The sequence below is a fragment of the Bufo bufo genome, chromosome 7 (assembly GCF_905171765.1).
Source record: "Bufo bufo chromosome 7, aBufBuf1.1, whole genome shotgun sequence".
Classification (NCBI taxonomy): Eukaryota; Metazoa; Chordata; class Amphibia; order Anura; family Bufonidae; genus Bufo; species Bufo bufo.
Window position 1 is genome coordinate 184979275 of NC_053395.1, and position 14307 is coordinate 184993581.

The 14307-nt window shown below is 39.8% G+C and overlaps 1 protein-coding gene across 1 annotated transcript in view; it reads left to right on the top strand.

Moving 5' to 3' along the window:
• The window catches only part of LOC121008813 (dynein heavy chain 11, axonemal-like), a 489011-nt gene that overhangs the window by 384178 nt on the left and 90526 nt on the right, over positions 1 to 14307 (top strand). Inside the window, exons 69-70 of the mRNA XM_040441508.1 lie at positions 6946 to 7116; positions 13307 to 13429. Of these exons, the coding sequence (XP_040297442.1) occupies positions 6946 to 7116; positions 13307 to 13429 (294 nt within the window). The remainder of the gene's footprint in view (positions 1 to 6945; positions 7117 to 13306; positions 13430 to 14307) is intronic.

Below are 14307 nucleotides of genomic sequence, written 5' to 3' on the forward strand. Positions count from 1 at the left end.
GTACCCTTCTCCTGACTGATACCTTTTAACAATGAGATCCCTCTGATGCTTGGGAAGCTCTCTGTGGACCATGGCTTTTGCTGTGGGAAACGACTAAGAAAATTTCAGGAAAGACCAACTAGAGCAGCTGAACTTTATTTGGAGTTAATCAGAGGCACTTTAAATGATGGCTCCTATTTAACATGATTTTAAATGTGATTGCTTAATTCTGAACACAGCTACATCCCCAGTTATAAGAGGTGTGCACACTTATGCAACCACATTATTTTTATTTTTATTGTTTTCTTCCCTCCACCTAAAGGATTTCAGTTTGTTTTTCAATTGAGTTGTACAGTTTATAGGTCACATTAAAGGTGAAAAAAGTTCTGAAATGATTTATCTTTGTCTCATTTTTTTACAGCACAGAAACCTTTTAACAGGGGTGTGTAGACTTTTTATATCCACTGTGTGTATATATATATATATATGGATTATCTCGGCAAAGAAGAAGTGCTCACTAACACAGATTTAGACAGATCTGTGAACAATATTTGAGAGTAATGGGTCTTTTGTGTATGTAGAAAATGGTGAGACCTTTGAGTTCAGCTCATGCAAAATGGGAGCAAAACCGAAAGTGTTGCGTTTATATTTTTGTTCAGTGTATATATATATATACAGTACAGACCAAAAGTTTGGACACACCTTCTTATTCAAAGAGTTTTCTTTATTTTCATGACTATGAAAATTGTAGATTCACACTGAAGGCATCAAAACTATGAATTAACACATGTGGAATTATATACATAACAAACAAGTGTGAAACAACTGAAAATATGTCATATTCTAAGTTCTTCAAAGTAGCCACCTTTTGCTTTGATTACTGCTTTGCACACTCTTGGCATTCTCTTGATGAGCTTCAAGAGGTAGTCCCCTGAAATGGTTTTCACTTCACAGGTGTGCCCTGTCAGGTTTAATAAGTGGGATTTCTTGCCTTATAAATGGGGTTGGGACCATCAGTTGCGTTGAGGAGAAGTCAGGTGGATACACAGCTGATAGTCCTACTGAATAGACTGTTAGAATTTGTATTATGGCAAGAAAAAAGCAGCTAAGTAAAGAAAAACGAGTGGCCATCATTACTTTAAGAAATGAAGGTCAGTCAGTCAGCCGAAAAATTGGGAAAACTTTGAAAGTAAGGGCTATTTGACCATGAAGGAGAGTGATGGGGTGCTGCGCCAGTTGACCTGGCCTCCACAGTCACCGGACCTGAAATCAATCGAGATGGTTTGTTGTGAGCTGGACCGCAGAGTGAAGGCAAAAGGGCCAACAAGTGCTAAGCATCTCTGGGAACTCCTTCAAGACTGTTGGAAGACCATTTCAGGGGACTACCTCTTGAAGCTCATTAAGAGAATGCCAAGAGTGTGCAAAGCAGTAATCAAAGCAAAAGGTGGCTACTTTGAAGAACCTAGAATATGACATATTTTCAGTTGTTTCACACTTGTTTGTTATGTGTATAATTCCACATGTGTTAATTCATAGTTTTGATGTCTTCATAGTCATGAAAATAAAGAAAACTCTTTGAATGAGAAGGTGTGTCCAAACTTTTGGTCTGTACTGTATATATATATATATATATATATATATACACACGTATATTTTATTATTTTATTATTGGAATCAAGATTAAGAATGACCTAGATTACATTATACTTCACCATACAACCATAAGTTCTCTTCTCCTTGAAAAGTATTAAACATGCCAGGTGGTATTGAGCAGCAGCAGAAAATTAATTTCCCTGTGGCTATTCTCCATGATATTATCAGGCGACTTCATGTGCCATTCGGTGAGAGAAGAGTTGTGGGTTACTAATGGCAGGGCCAGACTTGTGCTAAAAGGCAGCCATGACATGTAAGCCCTACCAGTTCACGTACAATATTGCAGTAAAATAGTCGCACAACAACCCTCACCAGTCCCTTAACCCCTTAATGACCAGGCCATTTTGCACCTTCGTGACCAGACAGATTTTTGCAAATCTGAGATGTGTCACTTTATGTGGTAATAACTTTGGAATGCTTTTACTTATCCAAGCCATTCTGAGATTTTTTTCTCGTGACATATTGTACTTCATGTTAGTGGTAAATTTAAGTCAATATGTTTCACCTTTGTTTATTAAAAAAATTTGAATTTCTCTGCTTTTAAGGCAGATAGTGATACCTCACAAAATAGTTAAAACTTTACATTTCTCATATGTGTACTTTATGTTGGCATCATTTTGAAAATGTCATTTTACTTTTTTAGGACATAAGAAGGCTTAGAATTTTAGAAGCAATTCTTAAATTTTTTCAAAATTTTTCTAAAATCCACTTTTTTAAGGACCAGTTCCGTTATGAAGTCAATTTGTGGGCCTTACATAGTAGAAACCACCCAAAAATGGCCCCATTTCAGAAACTACACCCATCAAGTTATTCAAAACTGATGTTACAAACTTTGTTAACCCTTTAGGTGCTCCACAAGAATTAAAAGAAAGTGGAGTAAAATTTTCCATTTTAATTTTTTCCCTGTAACACAGCAAGGGTTAACAGCCAAACTAAACTTAATATCTATTACCCTGATTCTGCAGTTTACACAAACACCGCATATGTGGTTGTCGACTGCTATATGTGCGCACGGCAGACCTTAGAACAGATGGAGCACAATATGGTTTTTGGAAGGCAGATTTCACTGGAATAATTTTCAGACACTGTGTCGCATTTAAAGGTACCCTGGGTACCCCACAGTGGAAACCCCAAAAAAGTGGCCCCATATTGGAAAGTACACCCCCCAAGGAATTTTTCAAGGGGTGTCACTACACTACACTTTGGGACAAAGTGAGCACTTTGTCCCAATATGCTTTTGATATAATTTAGAAACCCTTAGCTGTAAAGATGTCATTTTTAGGACATCTTTTTTGTCTCAATATTTTACAAGTTAGGCCTCCTGCACACGGCCGCTTTTTTTTCCTGTTTACTGTCCGTTTTTTGCGTTCCGTATACGGTACCATTCATTTCAATGGTTCCGCAAAAAAAACGGAATGTACTCCGTATGCATTCCGTTTCCGTATTTCCGTTTTTCCGTTCCGTTTAAAGATAGAACATGTCCTATTATTGCCCGCAAATCACGTTCCGTAGCTCCATTTAAGTCAATGGGTCCGCAAAAAAACGGAACACATACGGAAATGCATCCGTATGTCTTCCGTTTCCGTTTCGTTTTTTGCTGAACCATCTATTGAAAATGTTATGCCCAGCCCAATTTTATCTATGTAATTACTGTATACTGTATATGCCATACGGAAAAACGGAACGGAAAAACGGAACAGAAATGGAAACACAACGGAAACAAAAAACGGAATCAACGGATCCCTGAAAAACGGACTGCAAAACACTGAGAAAAAGCCATACGGTCGTGTGCAATAGGCCCTATTGAAAAGGCCCTTTATTTCCCCAGACTGAAAGACACCTGAAAAGGGGTACGCTGCTGTAATAATTGTCGACGTACAAGTGGCACCCCTTATCTAAAAGAGGGTGCAATAGATCCCACACTATTTTACCTGCCACATTGAGGGAAGGGGGCATTTAGGAGGGCAAAACTGGGTATTTTTGCCTTCATATACTCTAAATTTATAGGTGTAGCCAGATCCGCTCTCACAGAGCTTATAAATTTTGTGAAAAAATCGTGCCCTCTTCCTTGGCAAATATTTGCGAAATTGAAGCCTGCCTTTAAAAAGGACAAGCGACTCGTCCACGGCAATATTTTTTTCTGGGGTGTAGACCTCTTAAAAATTTTAACTGAAATAATTTATAAGAGGCCTAATTTTATAAAGCCTGTCATGGCTGGGGTTAACACATGGGTTGCACTGTGTGTTGTCAGCGAAATTAAGAAATCGCAGGATTGTCTCAAATCGCTGTCTTGTCATTACTTCCCTGTGCATGGGGGTATCGTACAACACATCAGATAACCAATAAGATCTCAGTGTTTTTTTTTATGAGACCCATATTTAGAAGGAGGCCCCCAAATTTTTAAATGTCCGCCACAACAACAGGGCACCATACGCCATTCTTGGCGTAATATGAGGTGGGGTGACCAGCGAGGAATTTAGCAGCATATAATTTGGCCCGCTCAAACATCAAATTTAGCAGTTCTTCTGATAAGAAGATTTTTTAAAATTCTGGAACAGACAGAGTATATGACTCTGTAGGCATCCACTCGGGGTCAATGGTGCTAGTGCCAGGCATAGAGTCTCGTCTGCGACTTTGCTGTGGCTCGTCATCACTAGTGTTAGCGGACAGTGACGAAATTTGAAACTGTTCTGTCTCGCTTGCACTTTCTGTATCAGAACAGATAAATGCATATGCCTCCTCTGCCGTATACATACACTCAGCCATTTTATATGATGCAAACTACAACTTTTTATATATATATATATATATAAATCCAGAAAAACAGGCGGCACTCCAAGAGATAAAAGAAAGTGAACCTTTATTCACCCAGGTGGTGCAACGTTTCGGCTCTACACTTGAGCCTTTTTCAAGCCTTGAAAAAGGCTCAAGTGTAGAGCCGAAACGTTGCACCACCTGGGTGAATAAAGGTTCACCTTCTCTTGGAGTGCCGCCCGTTTTTCTGGATTTACACATTGGGGTAAGAAGCCTATTCCCCTTGGGACGTGCACCCTAACTTCAACTGATTTTGTACCAGTGCCGCCTTTTTTCCTTGGTGTGTATATATATATATATATATATATATATATATATTACAATTTATTTTTTTTCAAGCCACTAACCCTAACACTAGTCCAAACAATATATATATATATACAGTACAGACCAAAAGTTTGGACACACCTTCTCATTCAAAGAGTTTTCTTTATTTCCATGACTATGAAAATTGTAGATTCACACTGAAGGCATCAAAACTATAAATTAACACGTGGAATTATATACATAACAAACAAGTGTGAAACAATTGAAAATATGTCATATTCTAGGTTCTTCAAAGTAGCCACCTTTTGCTTTGATTACTGCTTTGCACACTCTTGGCATTCTCTTGATGAGCTTCAAGAGGTAGTCCCCTGAAATGGTTTTCACTTCACAGGTGTGCCCTGTCAGGTTTAATAAGTGGGATTTCTTGCCTTATAAATGGGGTTTGGACCATCAGTGGCATTGAGTAGAAGTCAGGTGGATACACAGCTGATAGTCCTACTGAATAGACTGTTAGAATTTGTATTATGGCAAGAAAAAAGCAGCTAAGTAAAGAAAAACGAGTGGCCATCATTACTTTAAGAAATAAAGGTCAGTCAGTCAGCCGAAAAATTGGGAAAACTTTGAAAGTAAGGGCTATTTGACCATGAAGGAGAGTGATGGGGTGCTGCGCCAGATGACTTGGCCTCCACAGTCACCGGACCTGAACCCAATCGAGATGGTTTGGGGTGAGCTGGACCGCAGAGTGAAGGCAAAAGGGCCAACAAGTGCTAAGCATCTCTGGGAACTCCTTCAAGACTGTTGGAAGACCATTTCAGGGGATTACCTCTTGAAGCTCATCAAGAGAATGCCAAGAGTGTGCAAAGCAGTAATCAAAGCAAAAGATAGCTACTTTGAAGAACCTAGAATATGACATATTTTCAGTTGTTTCACACTTGTTTGTTATGTATATAATTCCACATGTGTTAATTCATAGTTTTGATGCCTTCATAGTCATGAAAATAAAGAAAACTCTTTGAATGAGAAGGTGTGTCCAAACTTTTGGTCTGTACTGTATATATATATATATATATATATACACACACACACATATACCGTATATTTCACCCTATAAGATGTACCGCCCATAAGACGCACCTAGGTTTTAGAGGAGGACAATAAGAAAATAAATTTTTTAATTAGACCTCAGGTCAGACCACCAATCAGACTTCAGCTCAGACCCCAATGTGAATGAAACAAAAGACCTGGAGAATTTCTTCTTTCATTTTGCCATTTCTATGTTATACCTCCTGGAAATACAATTCTTTTTATCAAAGGGCTGTGTCCTGCACACTGACAGTGTCCACTAATCGCTGACAGTATTACACTGTGGTCACCAAAGCAATCTTAATCAGAACATAACATGAGTGGCATGTTATGATTAAGATTTCTTTGGCCATCGAAACACATCAGCATTTCTCATATTGCTGTGATATGTAACTGTTTCAATAAAAAGAAGGCGATTTTATATATCCGTTGGAGCTGGAAATTTTTTACTATGTTTTATTTGTGCTACACTTGCTGGAGCAGAGTCCATGCACCTGGATTATTCCTGTCCCTGAACAGCTGGTCTAGCATACCCCAAGCACACAGGAACCGTTCTCTGCATAGAACATTATGTGCACCAAACATAAGCAAAAACTAAATTTAAATTTTACAGTGGAGAGCTGGGTGGCCCACTCTCTGACCAAGAGTAGCTGCCCACTAGGAATCTATCCAGTAGGTCAGATTGCCAATCTGGACCTGCCTTACGGTCATTGTGACAGAGATTCTTCTTTCCTCATCGTCCTAAGGTAGCACAGAGCATATAAGTGTGCTGCTGCCTACGGACTCGAGGAAAGAAAAATTACAGGTAATACAAATTTTTACTTTCCTCATCGTCATAAGACAGCACATTTATATGCTTTGTTGAATATGACAATACAGAAATGGTTTATCTTATTATTATACTATGTAAGGACTACTAATAGTTCTTCAGAAATGGAAGATATTTGGTAAAATATTATGTTTGGATATTATTTAAGGTTTGATAATCTCATGTGTCGAAATTCAGTCCTTTTATTTTCTTTTTGTTTCATTGTTCATCAGAAGCGCCTTGTGTTGTCACTGGAGAGTTAATTATAGAGCCATTAAGAGTTGTCTTGCTCTGGTCCTCACTGTTAATTGACATAATCTGAATTAATTTCTCATGTGCAGGCTTTTAATATCGTGTTTCACAAGGCTGTGCAGCAAGCAGAACCATCTGATGATGTCCGATTCAGAGTGAATAACCTCATTGACTGTGTGACATACTCCACATTTATATACATCAGCAGAGGACTGTTTGAAAGAGATAAAATAACCTTCACGGCCCAGTTAGCTTTCCAGGTATGGTGCACAGTAGTTTTAATTGTACTTGAGGTGACTTCCAACAAGGGGCTAATTTTAGTACATTGATTGGGGTAAGAATATGGGTGAAATTTGAAATAAATAAATAAGGAACTGCCAGTACTGTCAATATTGCTAGAAGTTGTTTATACAATTATATTATTATTTTATTATTAATATCTCATATTGATCAGTCAACGATCAGGCTATAACCAAGCTGTTTTCCCCTGCTAGGGGTTTTCCAGGACCCATCCTTACAATAGGTTGTAAATATCAGATTGGTGGAAACCCCACCAATCAGTTGTTACCAGAAGCTGCTGTGCAGGAATCAGGGCCCAGAACTACACATCTGCTCAAGTTAATGCGAGCAGCACTGAAGTTACCAGGCACAGCCACTGCCCAGTGTACGGAGTTGTGTAGTTCCAGCACTGCAGCTCGTAAAAACAGCCAATCGGTGGCGGTGCCAGGAGTCGGGCCCTTGCTGATCTGATATTTATGACCTATCCTAAGGATAAGTCATCAATACTTTTTCTGGAAAACCCCTTTTTAACCAGTCATAGTTGTGCTTTTTTGGTTCATGTATGCTTGAACGCTTCAGACATTTTTCAGCTTTTTTTTCTGTAATAAATGGGGCTTTATTTTAAAATTATTTATTTTCTGGGTGTCATTAGAGAAAACTGTAAATAAATAATGCAAAAAAAGTTTTTCACCTTTTCTACTTTTATAGCACTAAGTGGTACTAAGTTACCACGGGTTCCCCATTCGTTTTTTATTGCTTTTTTCCACAAATTGTTGCTGACCTATTATCCCTAGTTACACGGGGAAGCCTCTATTCCAACACAGAACTCTGTGGAGTGGTGTAATCTGTCTTTCAGTGAGCAGGCACCGCATCTTAGTTTTAGGAAGATGAATTTATCACAAATTTCAGAGAGAATGTTATTTTAGAAAGAGTGGCAGCAGATGACTGGAAAACAAGGCATATATTTATATATTATAATAAGATATATTACAAAGTTTCTTATATTCTCCTGTACTGTTGAATTTTATGCAAAGTTGTATGAAACAACAGCGACTATTTAATATTGAAACAGAACAGAAATCGCTCAGTTCTATATCTCTACCTATTGATGTGTAAGGTAAAACAAGATCTATCCATGAAAAGCTAACAATGACTTTTATATGTTTCCCCGTAATTAAATGGCATGATTTTTCAATGTACCGGTATTTATGCCAGCAAAGGCTCTTTATTTGTTTTATCAGAATAAAACCTTAGGGAACATATTAAATAGACATCTGAATCTGCTGAATAAAATTGGTGTCATTTGGTTTGTTCTATCAGAATGTAACATGAGAGTAACGCCAATTACAATCATTTTCTAAGTCAAATACAGATGTCAAGCACCAAACAAGACAGAGAACAAAAACCATATCCTCCAACTGGTGTGAAATTAAACGCCTACATTCTTCTTTGTATTAAAATTTATATAGCAACAACATGGACAGGAGCCATTGTTGCCTCATTAACCTTTGATGCAAAGTCATATGTTATTTACTTAGTGAACATGTATTTTGGCTTATAGTGACTCTTAATAAACACTTTCTGGAGCCAGTTTTCATTCAATCAGCTCTTATTTAATGAGAAACACAAGTATTTACCATAATAGCTGTGTGGAGAGCTGACAAGACCTCTTTAAATACCAAGAAACGCCTGAATGTATCCAAAACTTGTTCAATTTATCTGGGACAGATTTACTAATAAAATTCTCCAGAATTCTGGATCATATGTAGCCACATTTATTAAGTGTCATAGGCCTCTTACACACTAGCAAGTTTACCCTCCAGTTGCGATAAGTGTAGGAAAGGCATAGCCATCCAGGCTGAATCCTAGCCCATTCATTTCAATGAGTCTCTGTACATGCGCGTTTTTCACGCATCATCTTTGCATTCAGGAAAGATCACAGCACGTTCTATATTGTATGTTTTTCACGCAGCTCTGGCTCCATAGAAGTGAATGGGGCTTGCATGAAAAACTAAAGGCATCCAGGTGCTATGCATTTTTTATTGACGGTTGCTAGGAGATGTTGGGTCTTATTCTTCAGTTTTTCTTCACTCACGTGCAATCCAGACAGAAAAAAAATGTGCACACTGAATGCAATCGCAGAAAAGACTGATTGAACTTATTTGCAAAACCATCCGTTTTTCCCTGAACAGATCCTGACACAATCTGTATCGCTCGTGTAGAAATGGGACTTGGCTTAAGTTGAGAAACTGTGCAACAAAATCTGCAAAAATGTTTTTAAAGGGAGTCATTCAATGCAAATTCACAAATTAAACTGTTCCTGGTGCCCTGCAGTCGACATGTACAGCATCCCAAACATACCTTTATTATCCTTCTTTGATATTCTGAGCCCCTGTAAAACATTTTTAACTCGTATGCAAATTACTTGAAAAGAGTCCAAGGGGTGGTCCTATTGCTAGCAGTGCCCTGGCACTCCCAATTGAATGGAGCCCGGATCCTCCCCCCCCCCCAGCATATTTTCTGTCAGCACTGAATGGAGTCCTGCTCCTTCCCTCCCTCTGGTGCCACTAGTTGAATTCCCGTGCAGGCATACAGCTCAACACAGCCCAGCTCACGTCACAGCCTTCTCAAGATTTCAATCAACTGGTTGAAATCCCGTGCAGACAGTGCAGTGAGCTGAGTTGAGCTGTACGCCTGCGCAGGAATTCAACTAGTGGCTTGATAACCATGAGACCAGAGGGAGAAGCTGGAGTCGATTTGGAACTGAGTGGAGGAGCAGGGCTTCATTCAGTTTGGAGTACATGGGCACTGCGGGTGATGGGACTGTCCTTTGTGCTCTTTTCAAGTAATTTGCATATAAAATAAAAGACTATTTACAGGGCCTCAGAATAAAAAAAAAATGCATAAGAAATGTATGTTTGGGATACTGTACATGTAAATTGCAGAGTGCCAGGAACAGTTTAATGTGTGCATTTGCGGTGACAGACTCCCTTTAATATAACTCGCTACCAGAGGCATACCGTGATGCATAATGTGTAACACTGCCTCCTAATCTGCCATGCAATTTACAGTATTCATGTCCACATATGTGGCAGAGGGTTGTTAGGCCCCCTAGGTACCAGTTTCCTAACCTGACTGCAACCACAACTTCATATACAGGGAGTGCAGAATTATTAGGCAAGTTGTATTTTTGAGGATTAATTTTATTATTGAACAACAACCATGTTCTCAATGAACCCAAAAAACTCATTAATATCAAAGCTGAATATTTTTGGAAGTAGTTTTTAGTTTGTTTTTAGTTTTAGCTATTTTAGGGGGATATCTGTGTGTGCAGGTGACTATTACTGTGCATAATTATTAGGCAACTTAACAAAAAACAAATATATACCCATTTCAATTATTTATTTTTACCAGTGAAACCAATATAACATCTCAACATTCACAAATATACATTTCTGACATTCAAAAACAAAACAAAAACAAATCAGTGACCAATATAGCCACCTTTCTTTGCAAGGACACTCAAAAGCCTGCCATCCATGGATTCTGTCAGTGTTTTGATCTGTTCACCATCAACATTGCGTGCAGCAGCAACCACAGCCTCCCAGACACTGTTCAGAGAGATGTACTGTTTTCCCTCCTTGTAAATCTCACATTTGATGATGGACCACAGGTTCTCAATGGGGTTCAGATCAGGTGAACAAGGAGGCCATGTCATTAGATTTTCTTCTTTTATACCCTTTCTTGCCAGCCACGCTGTGGAGTACTTGGACGCGTGTGATGGAGCATTGTCCTGCATGAAAATCATGTTTTTCTTGAAGGATGCAGACTTCTTCCTGTACCACTGCTTGAAGAAGGTGTCTTCCAGAAACTGGCAGTAGGACTGGGAGTTGAGCTTGACTCCATCCTCAACCCGAAAAGGCCCCACAAGCTCATCTTTGATGATACCAGCCCAAACCAGTACTCCACCTCCACCTTGCTGGCGTCTGAGTCGGACTGGAGCTCTCTGCCCTTTACCAATCCAGCCACGGGCCCATCCATCTGGACCATCAAGACTCACTCTTATTTCATCAGTCCATAAAACCTTAGAAAAATCAGTCTTGAGATATTTCTTGGCCCAGTCTTGACGTTTCAGCTTGTGTGTCTTGTTCAGTGGTGGTCGTCTTTCAGCCTTTCTTACCTTGGCCATGTCTCTGAGTATTGCACACCTTGTGCTTTTGGGCACTCCAGTGATGTTGCAGCTCTGAAATATGGCCAAACTGGTGGCAAGTGGCATCTTGGCAGCTGCACGCTTGACTTTTCTCAGTTCATGGGCAGTTATTTTGCCCCTTGGTTTTTCCACACGCTTCTTGCGACCCTGTTGACTATTTTGAATGAAACGCTTGATTGTTCGATGATCACGCTTCAGAAGCTTTGCAATTTTAAGAGTGCTGCATCCCTCTGCAAGATATCTCACTATTTTTGACTTTTCTGAGCCTGTCAAGTCCTTCTTTTGACCCATTTTTCCAAAGGAAAGGAAGTTGCCTAATAATTATGCACACCTAATATAGGGTGTTGATGTCATTAGACCACACCCCTTCTCATTACAGAGATGCACATCACCTAATATGCTTAATTGGTAGTAGGCTTTCGAGCCTATACAGCTTGGAGTAAGACAACATGCATAAAGAGGATGATGTGGTCAAAATACTCATTTGCCTAATAATTCTGCACGCAGTGTATATGTATGTCCCTGAAAATGCACACAGAACACTGTGAACAGTGAACTGTAAGCCAATGGAGGAAACAGTCCACAGAGTAATGTCACAGCACAGGGGCAATTACCAAAGTGAAGTAACTGAACAGGAATAATAGTGACAGTTATGGGGGTTATCTAAACCATGTGCCAAAATGAATTAAAGGACATCTGCCAGCAGATTTGTACCTATGACACTGGCTGACCTATTGCATGTGCGCTCTGCAGCTGAAGGCATCTGTGTTGGTCCCATGTTCATATGTGCCCACATTGCTGAGAAAAATGATGTTTTAATATATGCAAATGAGCCTCTAGGAGCAATGGGGGCGTTGCCATTACACCTAGAGACTCAGCTCTTTCTACAACTTCTGCACCCTCTGAAGGTCCAGGCAGTGTAAACGTCATCACACCTGTCACTGTCAATTAGGGTCCATTCACACGTCTGTAAGTGTTCTTGGATCCGCAAAACACGGACACTGGCAATGTGCATTCCGCAATTTGCGGACCGCACATCGCCGGCACTATATTAGAAAATGCCTAATCTTGTCCGCAATTGCAGACAACAATAGGACATGTTCTATTTTTTTGCGGAAACGGAAGCACGGATGCGGAAGTGCGGATCCGCAAATGCGGAACGGATGCGGACCCATTTTGCGGACGTGTGAATGGACCCTTAAAGTGCAGAGGACGCGACAGTTGCAGAGGGAGCAGAGCCTCTAGGAGTAATGGCAGATGTCACAGTACAGGGATGGTGCACATTGTTATATCACAGTATATGAATACTAAACCAGAGAAGACAATGGTTATTGCACTTAATGATGTTATTATGCAGGAGCAATGCACACCGTGATATCACAAAACAGAGCTAATGTGAAGAATGGGCATAACAAACTCAGTAATAGCACAGCACAAGAATAATAAATGCAAGTATTATTGGTAAGACAATGCCATTATGCCTATACTGACCCCCACATTACAGGCAAGCTGCACATTTTCCCCTTGCATTAGGAGGGCATTATTTTAGTTTAGGTTAATGTAAAGCATATAACACTTGGTAAATGGTCCACTTATGTTCAATATGATGAATGTCATTGTACACGCATTCTTTCTTAAATATTACTGATCTAAATCTGCTCCTGTGTTAACTCTATTATCTAATGTCTAGTAGTTGTGACAGTGAGAATCAGCGCTTTTTCCAAAGAGAAGACATTACACCCTTACATTTCATCAGTGCTGACAGCTGCACAGCTCAGACATCGTGAACTCTACGCTTGCCCTTCAGCAGATGCATTAGCTGATCCAATAAAGTAGAAAAGAGGTTGGCTTTAATGTACACAAGCGCGTCATTTCTGACATGAACTTATGACAGTCTTTAAACTTTGCATTCTAGTTTCTGAACTGCGTTTATTTTAAACTTTTATTTTTACCTTTTTCAGCTTTTGATAATGGATAAAGAAATTTCTATTCAAGAACTTGACTTCTTACTTCGTTTCAACATTGACCATATCTATAATAGCCCACTGGACTTTCTTTCAAATTCAGCATGGAGCGCTATTAAGGTAAAGTTCCTTAAATTGGGTGCTGTTTAGAAAATCTAAGCTACCCCTCAAGCCCATTTTAGAGGACAAAAAATTATGGCAATATTACAATGAGTTATATGCTGGCATATTTTTATAAGTACCTCCTGATCATGCCAGATCACACCCTATGATAAACACAGGGCCGGAATATATGTACAGCACATATTACACGTGTCTGGGGGCTTTTACCAAGGGTCAAGACTTCTAATTAATTTGCTAAAGTTGCTACCAGTGAGAACCGGATACCTTAATTGTCCAGCGTGTGCAAGGGTGTAGTGATTTAGATGGGTAGTGTTAGGATAATTACTACCGTCACATGCAAACAGGGATAGAGTAGCCCTAAACTGCCCAGACCTACTTTCCCTACCTACTTGCATGAGCACCCTAAGCAGTGACCCACAACTGGACGAAAGTCCCTTTGCTGAAATATGTGAAGGGCGACACACAAACAGGGACAAACAGAGTAGTCATATGGGAAAAGGGTCAAATGCCAGTACAAGTACAACACAGTACAAGTACACCAAAGGCAAAGGAGAAACCCAAATCATGCCAAACAGTCAGAACCAGGAGACCAAATACGATACCAACTACGTCAACGAGGGCCAGCCTGCACTCCTGGTTCCCTTGGCAACAGGATGCTACTACCGTACAGAGGCAGCAGTGGCCAGGGAAACCATGACAGTACTCCCACCCCACTTCAAGGTGTAACTCGTAGAACCTTTAATCAACCGATCAGCATGGAATTCATCAGCTGACACCCATGACCTCTCCTCAGGACCATTACCTTTCAAGTGGACAATGGAATCCAGAATTCTCCCAACCTCATACTCCGTCTCACCTTCTGCCTCCACCGGACC